Source organism: Vulpes vulpes, chromosome 1 (assembly GCF_048418805.1).
Source record: "Vulpes vulpes isolate BD-2025 chromosome 1, VulVul3, whole genome shotgun sequence".
In the NCBI taxonomy this organism is placed as follows: domain Eukaryota; kingdom Metazoa; phylum Chordata; class Mammalia; order Carnivora; family Canidae; genus Vulpes; species Vulpes vulpes.
In genome coordinates this window covers 17,593,243-17,617,492 of record NC_132780.1, presented here as the reverse complement: position 1 = coordinate 17,617,492, position 24,250 = coordinate 17,593,243, and the positions used below count along the sequence as shown (strand labels likewise).

The 24,250-nt window shown below is 40.7% G+C and overlaps 1 protein-coding gene across 10 annotated transcripts in view; it reads right to left on the bottom strand.

The window, feature by feature from the left end:
* The window catches only part of ZNF613 (zinc finger protein 613), a 31,067-nt gene that overhangs the window by 376 nt on the left and 6,441 nt on the right, over nt 1-24,250 (bottom strand). Inside the window, exons 2-10 of one of the 10 annotated variants that reach the window (XM_072758885.1) lie at nt 23,448-23,650; nt 21,645-21,771; nt 21,272-21,364; nt 16,258-17,640; nt 13,728-13,813; nt 10,302-10,373; nt 10,039-10,197; nt 9,505-9,600; nt 3,849-4,062 (exon numbers count right to left, since the gene is read on the bottom strand). In XM_072758885.1, the coding sequence (XP_072614986.1) occupies nt 13,803-13,813; nt 16,258-17,640; nt 21,272-21,364; nt 21,645-21,771; nt 23,448-23,459 (1,626 nt within the window). In that variant the 5' untranslated portion in view covers nt 23,460-23,650 and the 3' untranslated portion in view covers nt 3,849-4,062; nt 9,505-9,600; nt 10,039-10,197; nt 10,302-10,373; nt 13,728-13,802. Of the gene's footprint in view, nt 1-3,848; nt 4,063-9,504; nt 9,601-10,038; nt 10,374-13,727; nt 17,641-21,271; nt 21,365-21,644; nt 21,772-23,447; nt 23,651-24,250 lie in introns of those variants that run through there. The other 9 variants (XM_026014108.2, XM_026014107.2, XM_072758679.1 and 6 more) reach the window with 9 other exon arrangements.

The window sequence follows — 24,250 nt, the reverse complement described above, 5'->3', positions numbered from 1 at the left end:
TGAACAACACAAGGGTTCTTCTCCAATACACCCAAGATGAATCTTACCTCCTTTCATATTCCAGCTTTCTTCCATCTTAGACAAAGATTCTCATGCCTTTTACTTTACTTATCCTGGGGATCCCATTCCTCTTCTACTCTCCCATTTATAGGCAGACATTTAATCTAATGCACATGTACACAAAACGTTTTTTGTACAGTTATTTTAGAACTACCTTACAATTGCTCATTCTTTGCAATGATAGAACTTTATAGCCCATCAACTTCATCTTCCAAATAAATATGTAATTTTTTTCTATATCACAAAGGATAGGTGATATAGAAAAGGACTTGATAAGGCAGCACTATTCAATAGATCGTTTTGTGATGATGAAATATTTTATATCCATACTGTCTAACATGGGAGTCACTAGGTACATGTAACTATTGAACTCTTGAAATGTGAATACTTGATACTGATGAAATACATTTTTAATTTTAATTAATTTACATTTAGGGGATCCCTGGGTGGCGCAGTGGTTTTGCGCCTGCCTTTGGCCCAGGGCGCGGTCCTGGAGACCTGGGATCGAATCCCACGTCAGGCTCCCAGCATGGAGCCTGCTTCTCCCTCTGCCTGTGTCTCTGCCTCTCTCTCTCTCTCCGTGACTATCATAAATAAATAAAAATAAAAAAAAAGATTTTAAAAAAATTTACATTTAAATAACATGTGGCTAATGGGTACTAAATTAGTGCAAAACTATCAAGGAATGTGTAATCAATGTGAGGAGAAAAGACACAGGTATTTTTTTAAATGTATTTGTATCCTGGATTATTTATACATTTTTTTTCTTCCCAAGTTTTTATTTACATTTTTAATAACAATGTATTTAAATTAACTAATTTAGTTAACATACAGTGTAGTATCAGTTTCAGCTGTAGAATTCATGACACCCAGTGCTCATAACATGCACTCCTTAATGCCCATCACCTATTTAACCCACTCCCCACTCACCTCCCCTTCAGTAACCATCAAGTTTGTTCTCCTTAGTTAAGAATTGGTTTCCAGGATCCCTGGGTGGCGCAGCGTTTAGCGCCTGCCTTGGGCCCAGGGCGTGATCCTGGAGACCTGGGATCGAATCCCACGTTGGGCTCCCGGTGCATGGAGCCTGCTTCTCCCTCTGCCTATGTCTCTGCCTCTCTCTCTCACTGTGTGCCTATCATAAATAAATAAAAAAAAAAAGAATTGGTTTGCCTCTCTGCCCCCACTTCGTGTTTTGTTTCCTAAATTCCACATGAGTGAACTCATATGGTATTTGTCTTTCTCTGACTTCTTCACTTAGCATAATATTCTCTCATTCCATCCACATAGTTGAAATGGCAAGATTTCATTCTTCCTTATGGCTAATATGCCATTGTGTGTGTGTATACACATCTTTATCCATTCATCATTCAGTTATTTATACATTATTAATAATGTTTCCCTTGTCTCCCATTCAAATTACCCTCCTTGGGGGAAGATATTTTTAGGATCTAACTCCACATCATTCTAAATACAAACCCCATGATCCAGTTATTCCATGTCAATTTCATCTAATGTAGAGTTTACATACTTTGAGTATGTTTTTTTTTTTTAAGATTTTGTTTATTTTTTCATGAGAGACATAGAGAGGCAGAGGCAGAGACATAAGCAGAGGGAGAAGCAGGCTCCATGCAGGGAGCCCGATGTGGGATTCAATCCTGGGGACTCCAGGATCACGCCCTGGGCTGAAGGTGGCACTAAACCGTTGAGCCACCTGTGCTGCCCATACCCTGAGTATGTTAGATGGAGTAAGAAGATACCACTTACATGTAATTCAACTAACTTAACACTCATTCCAGAAGGACAAAGACATTTTGTTTTGTTTACCCCTTAGCTGTCCTTAGCTGATAGAATAATACCAGGTACAAAAGAGGTACTTCACAAATATTCACTGAACAGAGATCCAACGTAAGGCTGTTTCTCAGGTGACTGCATAATATAAAGTCCTAAAAATCTGTGAAAGGATACCACTTTTCAATTAATCCTCCACACTATCCTAGGGAAACTGAAAGGATACATGTGCCCCAAACTCCACTAGTCAAACACTGCCTTTTCCTATCAATCAATTCTAAATTACAAAGATTTTCATTCCTAGCAACATCCAGATGCCAATTATCTTATTTCTTTTTTTAGTCTTATTTCTTTATAATCACTGTAGTGTTTTGCTTCACTTATGATGTTAGGCATTTCAGATTACTTGACAAAAGTGAGCACTCAATGTGAATGGAAGCTGGGATTAGTAACATCAAACTGGGGATCCCTGGGTGGCTCAGTGGTTTAGCATCTGCCTTTGGCTCAGGGTGTGATCCTGGAATCCCAGGATCGAGTCCTGCATTGGGCTCCCAGCGTGGAACCTGCTTCTCCCTCTGCCTGTGTGTGCCTGCCTCTGTCTCTCATGAATAAATAAATAAAATCTTTTAAAAAAAATAACATCAAACTATGTCTCTGTATCAACACATAAATATACACATAGGATGGAATTTATCAGGCTTTTCCAATCTCTGCATTCATAGTTCTCTCAAAATATACTTAACTATATAATGAGCTGGAATTTTTTTTCACTGTTTTTTTTATATCTTGATTATATGTTTCCTTCCCATAGGTTTTTTTTTTTTTTTGAGACAAAATGTGACCTAATTGACCAGTGAAGGCACAATCACATTCACTACAGTTAGAAGGTTTTTATTCTCCCGTGCACGTTTTCTGCTATCTCTTGAGGGCACATATCTATCTAGCAAGTGTCTGCTCCAAAGGACTATGTTCCTATTTGTTAGGAGCCCACTGATATTTAATGATGTCTGAGGGGCAACACATGGCATTTGCAGTGACCAAATTAACAGCATTTCACTTATATGTAATAAGCTGTAACTCTCTGTAGAAGGGTTTTCCACATTTAGAATCTACGTATTTCTAACTTTGTGCATGTCTCATGTTTAATAAGGCAAAACTTATAGGCGAAAGCTTTCCCACATCCAGTGCATTCATAGGATCTCTCTCCTATAGGAGTTCTTTAATGGACAATGAGCTGTTACTTCATGATGGTTTTCCCACATCCACTACTTATGAGGTTTCTCTTATGAGGTTTCTCTCCTGTGGGCATTTTCTGATGTTTAATGAGACCTGACTTCTGAGGACAGGATTTTCCAGTTACTACCTACAAAGGAAGTCTTGTTTGTATGAACTCTCTGATGTCATATGAGCCCTATCTTCTGGATAAAGCTTGTCCCCATTTACTGCATACATAAGGTTTCTCACCAGTACGAGTTCACCAATGTACAGTGAAACTAATCTGGGTGAAGCCCTTTCCACAATCCTTACACATGACGGGTTTCTATCAGGTATGAGTTTTCTGATATTATAAAATGAAATGTCATTTAATGAAAAAGGCTTTGCCACATTTAGTGTATCAACAGGGGTTTTCTCTCCTCTTTCATTTCTCTTATGTATAATGACTTCTGACTTCCTATAACATGCTTTGCCACATTAACCTTATATAAAGTTTCTCTTCTGTATGAATTTTCTGGTGTTCAGTGAGCCTAGACTTTGTGGTATGTGTTTTCCATTTGTACTACATTCAGGGGTTTCTCTCCCCAGTGAATTCTCTCATCTTTAGTGAGCTGAGACTTCTGATGAAGGATTCCCCACATTTACTACATATATGCATTTCTCAATTTTCTGAGTTCCCTGATGCTTAACAAATGGGAGCCTTCGTGCTGATGAGTTTCCAATTTCAGGCATTTTAGTATGAATTTGCTCATATTATGTAAGGAGAAAGGATTTTCCATCTCCACCATGCTCAACAGGGTTCTTTATTCCACAGCTTCTGTTTTCACTGACTAAATTTAAACTTTATTTCCATGATTTTGCCTTAAAGGAAAACGGTGTTGGTCCAGATGAACAATATTTTCAAAGACATTATGTTCACACATCGTTTCATATTTAGTTGTCTTTAGAAATCTCAGGTATGCAAGTATTACTGCAGATGATCATCAACTCCCTTGACTTCTAGGAAAGAAGAGAACAATGAATGCTCAGGTATAGATTGGCCAATCTTTAGTGTTGCCTGCAGGATCTCAGTGTAAAAGAATCTTTAATAATGTTTCTTATTTCTTGAGCACTGGTGAAAATATAATACACAAAAATCAAGTGGCAAAAGCAATAAACATACAAATGAGCTTAGATAATTCACAATGAATAAATAGAGTCAGCTGCTTCCTAAGTAGTGTCTTGCAAAACATGCAGGAGTAGAAAATAAGAAAGACACTGTTAGGGATCCCTGGGTGGCGCAGTGGTTTGGCGCTTGCCTTTGGCCCAGGGCGCGATCCTGGAGACCTGGGATCGAGTCCCACATCAGGCTCCCGGTGCATGGAGCCTGCTTCTCCCTCTGCCTATGTCTCTGCCTCTCTCTCTCTCTCTGTGACTATCATAAATAAATAAAAATTAAAAAAAAAAAAAAAGAAAGACACTGTTAGAACAAAAAAAAAGAAAAAAAAAAGGAAGAGGGGGAAGGAGGTGGAAAGAAAACATCATCTAAAATTAGAAGGGCTGCATTCAGTCATTCCACGAATCCTGATAAAATGCCTGTTAGGTACTGGCCATAGTGCTCGTGTTGGGGGCATATAAACATATTATTCTCACTGAGTTTACATTCTAGTTAGGGAAAATAAAATAAGCAAAGAAAAAAAGGAGGCAGCTGCAAATTATAAGTGGTTTGAAGGAGCAAAGGAGATGAAGAGAGGTGGAGGAAATGAGGGTACACTGTGGAGTAAGACAAGTCTCATCAATGAATTAAAAATGAGAAGGTAGATAAAGAACATGAGGAATTGGGATCCCTGGTTGGCGCAGCGGTTTGGCGCCTGCCTTTGGCCCAGGGCGCGATCCTGGAGACCCGGGATCGAATCCCACATCGGGCTCCCGGTGCATGGAGCCTGCTTCTCCCTCTGCCTATGTCTCTGCCTCTCTCTCTCTCTCTCTCTCTCTCTCTCTCTCTCTCTATCATAAATAAATAAAAATTAAAAAAAAATTAAAGAACATGAGGAATTAAGGTTTACTCCGAAATATTTTGCTTGAGTCAAGAGGTAAGTGGAAACTCCGTTCAAGAGGGTGAATGTTACTGAAGTTCAGAATGTAGGGGAAATAAGTGGACTTTTAGAAACATTTAGATTTTATTAGACAGTAAAGTGCCAGTACCCAGTTGAATATATAAATGCTGAGAATTAGCTTTTGTGGACATAGGCAATATGAAAAACATCAGTATATAAGTATTTAAGGATAAAGCATGAGCTGAAGTCATGTTCAGAGAATGCGAAGATTGAAAGAAAGTTGAGGCAGAGGAACAAGATGTCAGTTGCTCAAATATTCAGGCTTCTGATTTGAAGATCCCACCAAAGGACACAAACTGATTATGCTGGTTGAGGACAGAAGCAAATGCTTGTTATGAACAAATGGCTCAGGGAGGCAATTCAGAAGTTTGATTTTGACATATCTGTGCTACTTTTCAGTGGTCATCCTGTTTCTAAAATTTATCCTTTTCCTCATTCTGCATAGCATCATCAAACTGGTCACACATTTAGAGAGAAACTCCTATCTCAACACTCCAACTCTTAGTCTAGCTAGGGTATGTTCTTGAAGAAAGGAGCAAAGATGAGAGACTGTGACCACCAGGAATTTCCAACAGGCTGGGAGAAGGACACTCAGAGTTCTCCAGAGGCAGATGTCCTTCTAAACATGATAACTGTCATCTTTTTCAGTCACATTCTGCATGCTGTACTTATAAAGATGTCACATCTGATTTTCTCTCATTTTGATATCCCTAATGCAGTGATCCTTCATCTTGCAACAAACTGCATCTTCTTCCATAATTCTACATTTATGTCTCCATGTTGGAATCAGTTAAGTAGCCTAAAGGACCACTTGACTCCTTCTACCAAGACTCGAGCCAGCTACCCATTCAGTTTTTCCTACAACCTCTGGCTGTTCCTTATTATTGCTATACAGCTGCTACCAGGTAGAAATTAAGACTACCCAGAGATATAAAAAACAAAACAAAACACCTCTACCATTGTGCTACCCCAACTAATTCAATTACTAATAGATAAAATCTAAACAGCATGGCAATAAAAGTTAATACTGCCTTAATTACCCCATTTACCCATTTCCATTCCACTACTTCCCCCACAAATACTCTCTGACATTGGCCTTTACATGGCTGGCTTCAGACCAATCCATGGAAGTCTTGGACATGGCCTTGTAGATTTCCAACTATTTATGCTCCACTATTTGCCCTTCATTATCTTTTTTTTTAAGATTTTATTTATTCATGACACACACACAGAGAGAGAGAGAGAGAGAGAGAGAGAGAGAGAGAGAGAGGCAGAGACACAGGCAGAGGGAGAAGCAGGCTCCACACAAGAAGCCCAACATGGGACTCGATCCCAAGACTCCAGGATCACACCCCGGGCCAAAGGCAAGTGCTAAACTGCTGAGCCACCCAGGGATCCAGTCTTTTTTTTTTTTTTTTTAAAGATCTTATTTATTTATTTAGAGAGGGAGAGCACACACAAGTAGGGGAAGCGGCATAGGGAAAAAGAGAGAGAGAGAATCTCGAGCAGACTCCATGTTGAGCACAGAGCCTGACAGAGGGCTTGATCTCATGACCCTGAGATCATGAGTTGAGCCAAAATCAGGATTTGGAGGCTAACATGAGCCACCCAAGCACCCCACATTACCTTCTTTATTTAAAATCTAGATATGCTCCCACATATCATGCCATCACTCCCCATGCTCTCTATATAACTGTAGGCTGTATTTCCTCTAGATTTCTACAATATCACATCTTTACTAGTTGTTATGACATGTAACTTCAACCTTGAAATCTAGCAACAATATCTTGTGTTCAAAACCTATATTGCATACAGATTTTCATGTATCCATGTTATATATTCACCACAAAAATCTTTGCTTACCAGATAGTATTTGCTTCTCTTGAAATTCAGCATTTTAGCTGTGAGTCACCAGGTAAACTGCCACAACAGCATCCTCTAGAGAACTTTAAATATTGATATCCCCAGACTTGTGCCCAAAATCTAATCAACGAGACTGAGAAGAAGAGGCCTGGACATGTATTATGCACACAGTCTTCAACAAAAGCCTTGGATTTAAGAAATGTTTAAAAAATAGACGGATACAGTGTTTTCAAGGCTGCATTTCGATGGTCTGGGCACAAAGTACAATGTGAATTCATAGAAGAAAGACACAAAGGAGTAGTCAAAGACCATTTCACAAAAAGAGAATTCAAAGTAAAAAAAAAAAAAAGTACACACATATACAACTATAAGAATGGGAAGACAACAGTAAAGATCACATTCCTGTCCCTTAGTTTATACCTTACTTGATGACTCAGCAATGCCAGATAATGTTCATGGCTCTTACTTTCTCAAAAGACATTTCTGTTCTGCTTCTGGAGAATCAGCCTCTCTTAGATCTTCCGACCTCTTTCTTAATTCCCACTCTTCTTTCTTTTTCATTCTTTTCTTTCTCTTTTCTTTCTTTCTTTCTTTCTTTTTTCTTTCTCTATCTCTCTCTTTCTTCCTTTCCTTCCTTCCTTCTTTTTTTTTCTTTCAAGATTTTATTTATTTATTCATGAGAGACACAGAGAGAAAAGCAAGGACATGGGCAGAGGGAGGAGCAGGCTCCCTGCAGGGAACTTGATGCAGAACTTGAGATCCTAGGACCCCAGGATCACACCCTGAGCCAAAGGCAGACACTCAACCAGTGAGCCACCCAGGCATCCCTCCCATTGTTCTTTCTTAACCTTGAGTAGACACTCATTTTTCTAAACTGTTAGAAGACCTTAAGCTTAAAAAAAAAAAAAGAGAGAGAGAGAGAGAGAGAGAGAGAGAGCAAGATGGAAGAAATTTTCTTGTAGAGAAAGTGATTTTAGTTCCTCAAAAATTCTGAAATCACTCAGGGTTTCTGTGAATGTAGGAGTCGTTATACAGAAAAAGAGCTTAACTCATCAAAATGAAGGCAAGGTGTAAGGAAATGAGAACAGAGCAAGAAATGGAAAACAGAACCTTTGGACAATTTCAGAGTGGGGAATGAGAAGTGTCTTAGTTCATTCAAACTGCTATAACAAAAACAACAGAAATTTACTTCTCATCTTTCTGGAGGCTGGGAGGTCCCAGATCAGGGTTCCAGCAGATTCAGTGTCTGGAAGGCCTCCTCCTTCACAGGCAGTGCCTTCCAGCTACAACCTCATATGGCAGAAGAGGCAGGGTCTTCATAACCTAATCACTTCTCAAAGGCCTCACCTAATACATCACCTTAAGGATTAGGATTTCAATATCTGAATATTGAGAGGGCACAAACATTTAGTCTACAACAAGCTAAGAAACCATGGAAACACAGAGATCAGATTATGGTGTGGATACAGCACCGAAAGTAAGGTTGAACGCTAAGAAGGGAAATCACTAGTTTGTAATGGAGCAGGAAGATGAACTAGTTGGAAGACTGTCAAATTCAAAGGTCTACATTTGGAGTAGCACCTGGAAGGTGGGATTTCACAGCATGGAGGTGGAAGAAGTAGAGACACTGCTACAATGAACAGAAAAGGAGATTTGAGTTGGGGCGCCTGGGTGGCACAGTTAAGCATCTGACTCTTGGTTTCAGTTCAGGTCATGACCTCGTGATCATGAGATCAAGCCCGCATTAGGCTTCACACTCATTGCAGAGTCTGCTTGAGATTCTCTCTCCCTTTATCCCTACCCCCAACTCATTCACATGCTCTCTCTAAAATAAATAAATCCTTTAAAAAAAAAAAAGATTTGAGAAATATAGGAAATAGAGAACCAAACAACAAAAAAAAATCAAGATGTACATAAATGGAGATCAGCTCTCAGAGGAATAAAAGGGGCATATTTTCCTCTTGACTCTACAAAGAAGCTCTTTTAAGTGAAGAAGGATAGGAGGGGCAGCTGTTTTTTTTTTTTTTAAGATTTTTAAAATTTATTCATTCATGAGAGACACACAGAGAGGCAGAGACACAGGCAGTGGAAGAAGCAGGCTCCTCGCAGGGAGCCTGATGTGGTACTTGATCCCAGGACCCTAGGATCACAACCTGAGCCAAAGGCAGATGCTCAACCCCTGAGCCATCCAGGGGCCCCCTAGTATTTTTAAAGATTTTATTTATTATTTGAGAGAGGGAGAGAAAGCACACAAGCTAGGGGGAAGGGGAGAGGAGACAAGGAACTCAATGAGGGGCTCGATCCTAGGACCCTGGGATCATGACCTGAACCAAAGGTAGATACTTAAATAACTCAGCCACTCAAGTGCCCTGAGGTGAAGCTGTTAAGACATCCTGAGACCCGCTCATAGGCCTGGAGCCTTCCCTGACAGATGAGAACATGACTTCTTCAGCTGTCCACCTTGCTGTTCTCACCCACTCACCTGGATGGGTTCGACTATGGACTTCCTCTTCTGCCATCCACAGCTCTTGCCCTCATTCCAGCTTGGAGAGTACATCTGGTTTGGTAGCTTGATACCCTGTTCATGGAAAAGACAGAATGCTTTGAAATGGGCTGGGGTCTGTCAAGGTGGGAGAATGCTACATTTGAGGGACTGACAATTTTCACATCTGCAACCCAGAGGCTTTTCTCTCAGGAGCAGGCACATTATATATTTTTGCCTGAAGCCAGAGAAGGATCTAAGAATCTACCACTTGAGAGCACTGCATTTACTCTGAAGCGTTAAGCAGTTAACAGAGGAAAGACCACTGATCAGGACCCTCTGAGTCGGGATCCCTGGGTGGCACAGCGGTTTAGCGCCTGCCTTTGACCCAGGGCGCGATCCTGGAGACCCGGGATTGAATCCCACGCCGGGCTCCCGGTGCATGGAGCCTGCTTCTCCCTCTGCCTGTGTTTCTGCCTCTCTCTCTGTGTGTGACTACCATAAATAAATAAAAATTAAAAAGAAAAAAAGGACCCTCTGAGTGACACAGGGAAGCTGTCCTCATCCACTGACACCAGGTTCCTATAGTTCTCCAAAATCACGTCCCAGTATAGGTCCTTCTGAGCAGTGAGCCAGGAGCTGCCATTCCTCCCAGGTGAAGTCCACAGTCACATCCTCCAGAATCAGCAATCCCTGTAACAACATGGTCCTCTTTAACATTAGTGTTTCCCATTTATTTTTTAAGATTTTTTTAAAAAAGTAATCTCTACTCCCAATGCAGAACTTGAACTCACAACCTCAAGATCAAGAGTCGAATGTTCTACCAACTGAACGAGCCAGGCACTGAGCCTGTTTAAGATTCTCTCTCCCTAAAAAAAAAAAAAAGTTATAAGGAATAAAATATTTTAAAATGTCTAAAGAGCAAGAATTCTCAAGTAGGCAGATTTGAGGAAAAGACTATTTCTGAAAAAACAAATGTACACATATTTAAAAAGCACATTAGAGACATTGAAGAGATAATTAGTAGACTAGAAATTACCCTAAATGCAACACGAAGCTACCAAAAAACAAATGTACACATATTTAAAAAGCACATTAGAGACATTGAAAAGATAATTAGTAGACTAGAAATTACCCTAAATGCAACACGAAGCTACCAAAGGTTGGGAGATTATTCTGTAACACCATGATAATTTGCTAGTGGGACTCAGAACTCACTGAAAACTGTTACACTCAGTTACAGCTTGCTATAGTTAAAGGATACGGTTGACATCAGACAAAAAAAGTGGCACAAAGCAGAGAATACAGGAAAGTTCCAAACACAGAGCTGTGAGCTGTCTTCCCACAATGGAGTCACAGGCAGTGTTACTTCCTTGGCATGAACTTGTGACAGCAGGCAAGAGGAACTGCTAGCAGAGAAAACTCACCTGAGCCTTGATGTCCACTCTCTACTGGGGCTTGGCCACATCAGCAGGGCAGGACACACACATGGCTGACTTCGGCCTCCAGCCTCTCCACAAGTGCAGACACCATGTGACACACAGCTCCCACCCTGTCACACTGTGGCTCTTCCCTTGCTGCTTTAATCTCTATCCTTTCTATAATAAATGTAACCTTGAGTACAAGTTTTCTGAGTTCTGAGTCTTTACAAATTACCAAACCTGGGGATGGTCTTGGGGACCCCAAACATAAAAGGGAACTCACTTGTTTGCTGAATATATATATGCATAAATATTAACCATTAAAAAATATATATATGGCTTTTACTTTTAAAAAATGACCTACTTGATTCATGAATGCATTTTATTTTAATTTTTAAAGATTTTATTTATTTATTCATGAGAGACAGAGAGAGAAGCAGAGACACAGGCAGAGGGAGAAGCAGGCTCCACGCAGGAAGCCTGATGTGGGACTCGATCCTGGGACTCTAGGATCATGCCCTGAGCCAAAGGCAAACGCTTAACCGAGAGCCACCTAGGTGTCCCATCATGGATGCTTTTTAAAGACAAAACTTTCAAATGATTACAGATACACAGATTGACCGATAGATTCAAATGAATAACGGATTATTAACCCAATATCTAGGCCTTCTCCCTTCCCTGAAAGTTCTAAGTGTCTCATCAAAGGTGGTGGTCCTTCTGGTAACCAGCCTCGATCCAGAAGACATCCAGGAGAGTCATTTTATTAGAACAAAAGATACTTCTATCACCAGGAAATTTCAAGGGATTTAACAGCTCTGTGTAAGATGCTTCTATTACCCCCCACCATTGCTCAGAAAACTACAAGGGTTTTAGAAGCTCTGAGTCAGGAACTGGGAGCAGAGACCAAATAATATATTTCTTATTATGTCACACTAAGCCTTTGGAATCAAATACCTTGCTCAGGGGGTGCCTGGGTGGCTCAGTTGGTTAAGAGTCTCCCTTTGGCTCAGGTCATGATTCCAGGGTCCTGGATTCGAGCCCCAAATTGGGTTCTCTGCTCAGCTTCTCCCTTTCTCTCCCTCCCCCCCAACTTTTGTGCTCTCTCTCTAATATATAAATAAAATCTCTTTTAAAAGATGAAATAAAAAAGATCTTACTCAGGAACAACCTTAACCTTAATCATTTTCTATAATTTTCCTGCATCCTCCAAATTCACAGGGCCCCTCACCCCCTAGCCTGGATCTCAGATATCCAGGCAATTTGGTTGAGACCTCAGAAACTTCATAACTGACTCTTTATAACATTATCAGAGGAAAAGGTGCACAGCCCAAAGGCAGAGATACTTGTGGGCAGAAATCAGTGAATGCAATTCTTAAGAGACATTCGGGGAATGCCTGGATGGCTTATCGGTTGAGTACATCTGCCTTCCCCTCAGGGTGTGATCCTGGAGTACCGGGATCAAGTCCTACATCAGGCTCCCCGCATAGAGCCTGCTTCTCCCTCTGCCTATGTCTCTGCCCCACTCTCTCTCTGTGTTTCTCATGAATAAATAAATAAAATCTTAAAAAAAACCAAAACAATGGAATCTCTGTTACCTAGGGTGGCTGTGTCTTATCATTGTCTCCTAGGGACCTACTGCTTTTCTAGAAAATGCATGTGTTTGTGTGTGTGCATAATATGTATATGAATGCATATATATATATATATGCCTAAAGAGGGATTCTCTGGAATGGAATCTCTGTTACCTAGGGTGGCTGTGTCTTATCATTGTCTCCTAGGGACCTACTGCTTTTCTAGAAAATGCATGTGTTTGTGTGTGTGCATAATATGTATATGAATGCATATATATATATATGCCTAAAGAGGGATTTTAAAGGATTGAGGGGAAAACAATATTCATCAGGTTTATTCCAACAACCCAGAGGTCCTGTGCCTCCAAACCTTTAGCCTCTCAACCACAGATACACATGGACTTTCCCAGATACTGATATATGGCCCTGTATTAATCCTCAAATCTGGAAAAGATGCCACCATTTACTGATGATCTGCCAGCTCCATCAATCAGCCCAATATAAATTTCCAAATTTGAATGGCATTCATAGACAAATATCATCATCCACCACCCCCGCCAATCTTTATGTTCTGATAATAACCTCTCTAGTACCTCAGAATGGGACTATATTTGGAGATAGGGTATTTGAAGAGATAATTTACTAGAAATGAAGAGATAATTCAGTGGAAATTCACACTGGTGAAGCCCCAATCCAATATAACTGGTCTCCTTATAAAAAGAAATTTAGACACAAAGAAGACTAGGTCTTGAAGGTGGTCATCTACAAGCCAAGGAGACACCTTGGAAGAAACTAACCCCATGAACCTTGATCTCACACTCTCACCTCCAGAATTGTGAGCAAATGTCTGTTGTTTAAAATACCCGGTCTGTGCTTTGTTATGGCAGCTCAAGAAGACTAATATATCCACCCACACTAAGCCAGACAAGGCAGAGTGACCCAGGCAGATCCCAAACCCTGATCTCAGTACCTACACTCATTACCATGTGCAACAGCTGAGAAAATGGTACCTGGACAAAGGTTTCAAATGTACAAAAGCAGTTCCCTAAAATACACCAAATTGGAAATGGAGCATTTCAGAATACTAAGTAAAAACAATGTGGTCATCATTTAGCAAACAGCACAGTTAGTAACTGTTAAAATTCATTTTATGAAGCTGAAGAGGTGAAGCAGTAGAGGATGTAAGCTGAGACAGTCTTCTTAAAGTATTCCATGAAAATGTTTTATTTACCTGGGATGCCAGCGTCGGAAAGGTGAGTTAATTCAGCATCTGGTCCTCAGGTTCAGGGCAGGCCAGGCAGCCCATTCAGGGGTAGACTGTAGATTTAAGTAGAAAATCACTGACCATCATGATGGGACATGCAGATTCACAAAACAAGAAATGGAGAGGACCTGAAGCTCGAGTTGAAGAATCCATTTGATTCTTTGAAGAGCATCTGTCCTGAATCCATCCTGTTAGAGGCCATTATTCTGCATGTTTTGTTCACCAGTGTATCCCATGTCTACAACAGTGCCTGGCACAGTGCAGATGCTCAAAAAAACGTCTGTAGTAGTAAATTACTCAAAAACTGTTTGGATCTCAATAGGGAGACAGCCACTTCATGGCAAATTTCCACCGTTTTCCCTTGTAAGCAGGACTGTTTTTAAGCTGCATAGATCTTTATTGAACCGAGGGGAAGAACCCTGAGTACAGAAGAGAGGACACAGGCCCCTTCCCAGGACAGTGAGGATGACGCTACATCATGTCTCATCACATCACAGAGGAGCCAGGATCCCAGAGATGGTGGCAACTCTCATAGATGGCAGACTGTGAACAGTTCAGGGCTCTTCTCCATGACATCTGAAGGGAATCTCACCTCCACCTGCCAAACACACTGTCCTCCATTTTTAAAGTGACGTCATTTTCTTCCATTAATTGGGCTTATTCTGTGGATCTTATTCCCTTGCTGATCTGCCCCTTCTGTATTGTCAAGGGCCTCTACTCAGGATTCTTTTTTAAAATGTTTCTTGGGAGAATACTGATTTTTGGCATTCATTCCTTTCCTTCGGTGACAAAAATAAGTTTGCTTGATTAGTCTGTTAGGTCATTCATTAGGTCACACATTCATTTTCAATCATCTTTCAAAGCTATGTAATCCGTTTCTATTTTGCTATTGCTGCAGAATATAGGACTATCTATAAACTATCCAAATGGGCATTTATAATCCAGGTAGAGAAATAAGATACAAACCTTTTTAAAAAGTCCCCATATCCTATTTTACATGTGTAAAACTAAGTAAATCCTTTCCTGTTCCCTCTCCAAAAAATAATATGCGCCTTGAACACGAAATAATCAGGATACTTTGTACCTTCTATAGTATGTCCTTTTCAACTAATGTAGGCATATACATCCTTTGATTACATTTGCTGGAGGGTCAAATTGCTATATGCATATAATCCAGCTTTAAAAAAGCCAACTCAAAGGCAGCAAGGACTTTTGTTCAGTTCATCACTGTCAGCATCTGTAGGTCTTAGAATAGCACCAGGTAAAGGAAATAGTTGATGAAAGTTTTTCTGAGTGGTGTGTAGATCAGATGTGAACTATCCTCCATGGAAAAAACCTGGCTGATAGGTTTTCAGTTGTGAGCAGGTGTCCCTTTGGGTGATATTTACAAAGTTAAACACATCCAAACACCCTAAGTTATGTTATTGAATCAAATGCATCCACTTTCCTTTTGAAGGATAGACTTCAGTATTTAGTAACCTAAAATAAACTCAACAAATTTAGAACCAGAGAAACACAAGAGCTAACTGCGTAATGACCATGGGTGGGAATGAAAGATTCATGCCCCCACACCCTGAAAAGGGAGGGGATACACTGTTATAACTCTAACCACTGAATTAAGGAATGACCATCATATCGATTAGGAGTTTGATTCAAGGTGTATGTCCTAAATGTACACTATGTACATTATCTGATATAAAATGATGGTAGAATTGTGGCAGAAATCTCTAAAATATTCATTTTCACAGGGCTTGTTTGCTTTATGTGTTTTCCAAAGATGTTCCACAGTTGCTGTGTGCAGAGTTTTGTTTCTGTATTATTTCCTCTGCCTACTGATGAGGCAAAATGCTCCACTGACAACCCTGCCACATTCACTGCTTTCAGAGCTCTTCCAACAGTTCCTCTCCCGTGTGAACTCTGATGCTTACCGAAGTCTTATTTCTGGGGAAGGACTTTTCCAAGGTCATTATATTTCTACCAGCTATGAGCTCACTAATGATATGTGACCTGTGAGGCACCAGGAAGGTCTATCCTTCCAGAAAGGCTTTCCTGATCTTGATACTATTTGTCTTTATACTATTCCTGGTCTTTATGCTATTTGCCTCAGTATACACTTACCAGCCGCATAATGAGCTGGAAGGTTTTATTCAAGGGTTTTCCACCTTGATTGTATCACACTTTACCCCTGTGTGCTTTTTATGACATAAAATATGATGTAAATGATCAGTGAAGGTACTACCACATTCACTGCATTCAAAAGGTTTCTCTGTGCAACTTCTGTTATCTGCTGGTGGTGTACATCTGGCACCTGGCTGTCCCACAGTGACTATGTTCCTATCTGCTAGGAGCCCATGGAGGTGTAATGAAGTCTGAGCTGCTACAGAAGACATCTGCACCGACACTGTGTTAACAGGGTTTTTCTCCTGCATGCTATCATTTGAAAGTGATGATCTGGGGCTCTCTGAGTAAGGATTCTCCAACCCAACTGAATGCGCACCTTTCTCTCTTGCATGCAACATTCCCTTATGGTAGACAAGGCATGACAGGTGAGAGAAAGCCTTTCCACAGTCAGCACATCCATAGGGCCTCTCTCCTGTATGAGTTCTCCGGTGTCTGTTAAGGCACGACTTATCTCTAAAAGCCTTCCCACAGTCACTGCAGGTATAGGGTTTCTCTCCTGTATGAATTCTCTGGTGGTTAATGAGACCAGACTTGTGTGAACAGGATTTTCCACACTCAGTACATACAAAGGGAGTCTTTCCAGTGTGAAATCGCTGATGTGATATGAGGCATGTCTTCTGGCTGAAGCCTTTCCCACATTCAGTGCATACATAGGGTTTCTCTCCAGTGTGAGTTCGTTGATGTATAAGGAGATTGCCCTTCTGAATGAAACCTTTCCCACATTCACTGCATATATAAGGCTTCTCCCCAGTATGTGTTCGCTGATGTACAATGAGATTGCCCTTCTGAATGAAGCCTTTGCCACAATCACTGCATATATATGATTTCTCTCCTGTATGAGTCTTCTGATGGGCATTGAGCTGTGACTTCCAGCGGAATGTTTTGTCACATTCAGTGCATTCATAAGGTTTTTCTCCTGTATGAGTTCTCTGGTGTTCAATGAGCCTGGACTTTCTCGAGAATGCTTTGTCACACAAATTGCATCCATGAGGCTTCTCTCCTGTGTGAACTCTCTGATGATTAATGAGCCGAGATTTCTTGATGAAGCCTTTTCCACACTCACTGCACACATAGGGTTTCTCTCCTGTATGAGTTTTCTGATGCATGAGTAGCCGTGATTTCTTGGGGAATGCTTTGTCACATTCAGAACATTCATACCGCTTCTCTCCTATGTGAGTTTTCTGGTGTTCAGTGAGCCTGGACTTTCTGGAAAAGGCTTTCCCACATACACTGCACCCATGAGGCTTTTCTCCTGTGTGAACTCTCTGATGATCCATGAGCCGAGACTTCTTGAAGAAGCCTTTTCCACATTCACTACATACATGGGGTTTCTCTATTTTTTGGGTTCTTTGATGCTTGATGAATTGGGAATTTGTATTCATAGAATTTCCACATTCAGGGAATTTAATTTCAATACAATACTGGTCATGCTTTGTATGGGAGAAAGATTTCATATCTCCATTAACCTCAATGAAGTTCTTTACTTCATAGCTTCTGTTCTGGTTGACTATCCTTAAATTTGATTTCCGTGTTTTCCCATGTAAGTCAAAGATATCATAATTTTGCCTTAAAGGAAAATTACTTTTACTCTGAAGAATGATGTTTCCAAATGCATTATGTTTGTGGCCTTGTTTCATTCTCTTTGGACATGTTTGATTTTGCAAGTGCCCCTGTAGATGACTATCATCTTTCTTGATCTCTAGGAAAGAAGACAAGAATGAATCTTTTCATGAGGCTGGAATATAATAAAACTATTTCACAAATGGCTTTGTGTAGGCTGGCTCTTTATTGATAATGCTATTACCTCATTTTAAAGAAACTCCAAGTAAATATGCTTGTCATCACTTAGACAAAGGTTAAACACAGTAACATAAGCAAAGAAAATACAAGATAAGAACCGTCAGGGCATAAACAAGATTAGATCACTGAAAATGAATAAACATAGATTTGGCTGTTGTTGGTTTTTAAAAAAGATTTATTTATCTTAGAGAGACAGAGAGTGAGTGTGTACACTAGCAGGAGGGGCAGAGGGAGAAAGAGAGACAGAATCTCAAGCAAACTCCATGCTAAGCATGCAGCCCAAGTTGGGGTTTGATCTCACAACCCTGAGATCACGACCTAAGCCAAAACCATGAACTGGACACTTAATTGACAGTACCACCCAGGTGCCCCAGGATTTGGCTGCTTTCTAACTGTGACTTACAAAACATGCTGGGTGGTTCAATAAAATCAAATTCCTATAAGCACTAGGAAATAGAGGAGTATTTGTTTTAAAATGATGTGGGACACATTCATACATCCATAAATCCTTATTAAACTATGTCTCTGTACCAGGCATTGTGCTGCTGATGATGATATAGAAACACATTCCTTATTTTCATTGAGCATACATTCGAGTTAGAAAAAACAGAGTAAGTGAGAAGTAATAGAAAAAGCAGGTACAAAACAATGAAAACTGGGTTCAGGGAGCAATGGAGAGCAAGGTGGAGGGAAGTCAGAACATAATCAGGAAAGAAGACAAGACTCACTCATGGTTTCAATGTGGGGACAATTGATAAATGTGAGGAATCAAGTATTATTCTGAAGTGTCTGACCTGGGCCAATGGATAGGTAATGAGATGGGAATTATTATTGAGGTTTGGAATAAGGGTAAATTGAGTGTGTATTTACAAGCATACCAGTCTTCAGATAGGTTTTGGATAGGTGGTACAGACATGAAGAACTTGATTGGATATATAAATCTTGAGCAAGGTCTTAACTGGAAATAACAATGTAGAAATCATCAGTGTATAAATATCATGTAAAGACAGAAAACTGGATGAGTTTATACTTGCAAAAATGTGTACATCAAAAGGTGAAGGCATGGGACTATGTTACAGTTACTGAAACATTGAGAGTTTTGGGGCACCTCAGTGATTCAGTTGGTTGAGTGTCTACCTTTGGCTCAGGTCATGATCCTAGGGTCCTGGGACCAAGTCCCTCATTGGGCTTCCTGCTCAGTAGGGGGAGCCTGCTTCTCTCTCTCCTGCTCCCCCTGCTTGTGCTCTCTCTCACTCTCTCTTAAATAAATAAAATCTTTTTAAAAATTTAAAAATTATAAATAAGTAAGTAAATAAATAAATAAATAAAAACAAAAATACCAAAGATTTTAAAAAGCCCACAGAGGGGCACCAAACATTGTCTGTACTAATAAGGGAAATAAACATTCCCATACTCAGGAAACTACAAGGGTTGTAGGATGTTCTGTGCCAGGAACCAGAGCCAAAGACCAAATTATACTTCTTACATCACAATACCACACTAGGGACTGTCATCTTTTTCAGTCACATTTTGTACTTGTATACATGGACTATTTCACCTGTTCCCATTTCAATGTAATAAGCCCCAAACCCGCAGCTTGCCACTAAAATCATCTTCTTTCAAAATTCTGCATATATGTCTTGGTTTCCATCATTTAAGGGGTGCTAAAGGATTACATCTCTGATCCCAAACCAAGACTGTTGGTGGCTTTGCCTTCCACTTTTCTTAGAACTACTGGATGTACCACTTGCTATACTGCTGCCATCTAGTTAAAAATGGGATATATTCAAGGACAAATCAAACCTACAGCTCCACCATTTTACTCAGTTTCTAACAAAGTCCACAACAGTTAGCCTGGAAATAAGTTAGATTTCCAACAATTAGCCCACTTATCCATGTTCCTGCTCCACTAGTTCCCCTACAAAATTCCTTCTAAACTTGGCCTTTCTGTGCCTGGGGTTAGGCTAATTCCTTGACCACCTCCACATGGCTGTGCACATTTCCACACTCACACCTGCACTCTTTGCCCTTCATCATCTTTGCTCCTATCCTATTTGTCTCCCACATATCATGCTACTGTTCTCCCATTCTATGTCACTGTAAGCTGTTCCCACTAAGTTTCCAAAGTATTCCTAGCATTTTTTAAAAAAGATTTTGGGGCGCCTGGGTGGCTCAGCGGTTGAGCATCTGCCTTTGGCTCAGGGCGTGATCCTGCAGTTCCAGGATCGAGTCCCACACTGGGCTTCCTGCATGGAGCCTGCTTCTCCCTCTGTCTATGTCTCTGCCTCTCTCTCTGTGTGTCTCTCATGAATAAATAAAATCTTTTGAAAAATTTAAAATAGGGATCCCTGGGTGGCGCAGCAGTTTGGCGCCTGCCTTTGGCCCAGGGCGCAATCCTGGAGACACGGGATCGAGTCCCACATCGGGCTCCCGGTGCATGGAGCCTGCTTCTCCCTCTGCCTGTGTCTCTGCCTCTCTCTCTCTCTCTCTCTCTGACTATCATAAATAAATAAAAATTTTAAAAATAATAATAAAAAATAAAAATAAAATAAAAATAAAAAATAAAGTGGGGAGCAGAATTATGTGATGGAGCCCTTAACCTGTGGGATCTGACACTACCTCCATGTAGATAAGGTCAGAATTGAGCTAAATCGTAGGACAACTAGCTGGTGTCACAAAGAACTGCTTGGTGTGAGGAAAACTGCTAACGTGTGGTGTCAAAAGTACTGTGCATGTGGCAGTGGTGTCAGATTAAAGAAGATACAAAAGGTTTTCCTACACGGCCAGGATGTAAGACATAAGTCATATAGAACAGCAGGTACTGTGGACTGGATGTTCATGCTCCACCCCCAACCAATTCACATGCTGAAATCCTAACTCCCAATCGAAAATGGAGGTGAATGTTAAGAAGGGAAACTGACATTATCCAAAGGGGCAGGAAGGTGCAGCAGTCAAAAGACAGTGCTCCAATCAAACAATTCTCTTTGGAGAGAGATGTGGAAGATGTGGAAGGTAGACCTCCATAGGGAGAGAAGCAGAAGGAACAAGTGATGACACAGCATTAGGCAAAGAAGGGTGGTAATACTTGAGAATTCTAAGAAATCTAATTATTTATTTATTTTTTTTAATTTATGATAGTCACAGAGAGAGAGAGAGAGAGAGAGAGAGAGAGGCAGAGACATAGGCAGAGGGAGAAGCAGGCTCCATGCACTGGGAGCCCGATGTGGGATTTGATCCTGGGTCTCCAGGATCACGCCCTGGGCCAAAGGCAGGCGCTAAACCGCTGCGCCACCCAGGGATCCCGAGAATTCTAAGAAATCTAGAGAGAAAGTTAATGGAGGCTTGTATGAAACAAACAGGGATTGAACCCAAAAAGAGATAAATGTTCTAAGCACCTCAAAGAGAAAGAGCCCCTCTAGGGGAGATTCCCAGAGCTCTGTTCACATGTCCTCAGCCATCCTCAAAGCTGTGACACCTCTGACTTACTAAATACAACTTCTTTGCCACCTTCCTTGTTGGTTCCCTCTTACCTGGATGGATTTGACTGTGGATTTCATCTTCTGTCACCCATGGCTCTCCTTGTTCCAATCTGAAGAGTGCATCTGGCTTGCTGGCCACATACCCTGATCGTGGGAAATGACAGAAGAGGTAGGCTCTGTGAACTGAGCTGTGATCTTCCAACACAGAACACTGCTGTATTTTAGGAGCCATGCAATTTGCAGATCAGTAAAGTTAAAGGTCTTCTCTTAAGAAGGGTATATCATACCCTCGAATTTGGGGCCAGAGAGGGAACTGAGAATATATACTTCAGAGTAGCACAGACACACCCAAACTCTCAGAAGCTGAGAGAGGAAAGGCCACTGATGGGGACCCTTTAAGAGACACAAGGGAGATGGTCCTCACCCACTGACACCAAGTTGCTATAGTTCTCTAACATCACATCCCGGTACAGGTTCTTCTGGGCAGGGGCCAGGAGCTGCCATTCCTCCCAGGTGAAGTCCACAGCCACATCCTCCAGTGTCAGCAATTCCTATAACAACATAGTTCTGTTTAATATGAGTGCTTCTCTAGTTATTGAAATGAAAGGAATATGAAGGAAGGTGCTCTGTTCATGTTCACCACATAGGCTGCATCTATACACTTAGGTGTTCAGATTTTTTTTTTTTTAAGATTTATCCATTTATTTTAGAGAGAGAAAGAGCATGCAAGCAGGGAAGGAAGTGCAGAGGGAGACAGAGAATCTCAAGCAGACTCCCTGCTAAGCTCAGTACCCAACACAGGGCTCCATCCCACGACCCTGAAATCATGACTTGAGCTGAAATCAAGAGTCAGCTGCTTAACCCACTGGGCCATGCAGGTGCTCCAAATGTTTTGGGTTTTTTTTTGTAAACTACACATAAGGGTGCCTGAGTGGCTGTCAATTAAGTGTCTGCCTTCACCTCAGGTCTTGGGACTGAGCCCATGTCGGGTTCCCTGCTTAGCAGGGAGTGTGCTTCTCCCTCTCCTTCTGCCTCCACCCCTTGCTCATGATCTGTCTCTGTCTCTCAAATAAATAAAATCTTTTAAAAAATGTTTTTAAATAAACTACATTGGTATAGAAGAAAAATGCATCCACGTTCGAACTTATATATATAACAAAATATTTTTTAATCATTCAGTCAAGCATCATTCAACAAATAAGTTGCGGTAATAAGTAGCCATTAAATTCTGCTAAACTAAAAACATTTACAATATATGTATTTGAAACATTTGCTCTATGTATACATGATGAAGAATTTTACTTTTGCTATAGAACTTTATAATCATTGGAATTTTTTTACCTTTAAAATATATCCAGGCACTTTCATAGAAGTAAATTTTAAAAGATAATAAAAGAGGAGGCAGTAGGAATTGGCTTTGAACAAGAGCAAGGAGCATGTACTATCGTACATAAGGGGAAGTTTGAAGGCAAGCCCTTTGGATCCCAACAACTATGCCAGACAACAGTACCTTCAACTCCCTACTGCCATATCTGAACTCAAACATCAATTTAGCCACCTGTTCATATAAGACCTTTGAAAGTCAAGAAACCCTTCCATTTTCTTAGGTCACCTGGATTTTATTTCTAGAATAACCCTGACAGCCCCTTGTTATGATCTAGATAACCTTATTATGATCTAGAATAACCCCGACAGTCACCTTGTTATGATCCCAGGAAGAACTGTGCCCACTGAATTCTCCTGGTATATTCTCAAAGAGGTCTTTGAGAAACCTTCTTTTGCATTTAGGAGAAAGCTGAAGTTAAGGGCACTACCATATCACGTCTAAGAGGCACCATTAAACAAAAGTCCTGACGTCTAAGTGCCATAAAATATATAGTGACATCCTTGCAGAACCAGGCTGCTTTCTCCTCCATTACTGCATAATCCCGTGATCATTGTGTTTCTATGGTTGTGATGACCATTAGAGTTATCAGACATAAACTGACAGCTAGTATAGCCCATAGGATGCTCCAGTCAACACGCTGTTCTAAAATTAGTCATTTAGTGGGGATCCTACGAACAATATATTCCTGATCCTATCTGCCTTAATATTGAAGTTAGAATCTAAATCCATTTCTACACAAGGTCAACTTTACCAATTTATACTTTTCCATTTAATTCAATTGAGTTTCCAAGTCCTCCAGAAAATAATCACAGAACAAAAAAAAGAATAAAACAAAGTCACCTGGTCCTTCATTTTCTTCTGTTATTGGACAATGGCCAATGGCCAATATGGGGACTTGTGCCTTAGTTTCTTCTTGAATTCCCCTAAATTCCTGAAATCTTCGTTTCTGGTCAATGGTGTCCCCACAAATGACCATATGCAGGTCCTGAGACCTCTTCCTTGCTTTACTTGTTGGATCTTGCTCCTAGAGTAGGACCTGTGGGCTGAAAAGTAAATTAGCTTTGAGTGCACATTTTCTCTGGACCCAGATGTCATCACTGCTACTGCCACCACCTGATTTTAAGGCCACCTGTCCTGTGGGCAACCAGCTGTGGAGCTTATCTGAGAACTGAATCTCATTACCCCCAGCACACTGGGGATACATGAGGTCCTGAGTCAGCACACTGACTTGACCACACTGTTCTCCAGATATAGCTCTTCCGCTCCGCCTCCCTGAGTTAATAGCCTCCTTACACGGCATATAGCATAATTGCAAAGTATTGTGCAAGACAATTCTTTTACCCTTTGAAGTAAACATGTTTTTCTGTTTCTATTTCCCAAAGTTAATCATTCCTATAGCTAACAAATAGATTCATGATGATTGTTATTCGCTAGCTTTCTTAATAAAAGCTGGAGGAGACAAAGCCTCGGGGTCCAAGTCCAGGTGTTCTCAGTCCTCCTGTCCCCCAGATTAAAATTCAGTGAGATTCTGAGTCTTTCTTCATATCGTCACCTCCAAATTTCCTGGCTCTCTTGTATTGTCCTTTTATTTGGAACCCTGGAGGCTACTGTACTCTGGAGCAATGGAACACCAGATTGTGAGT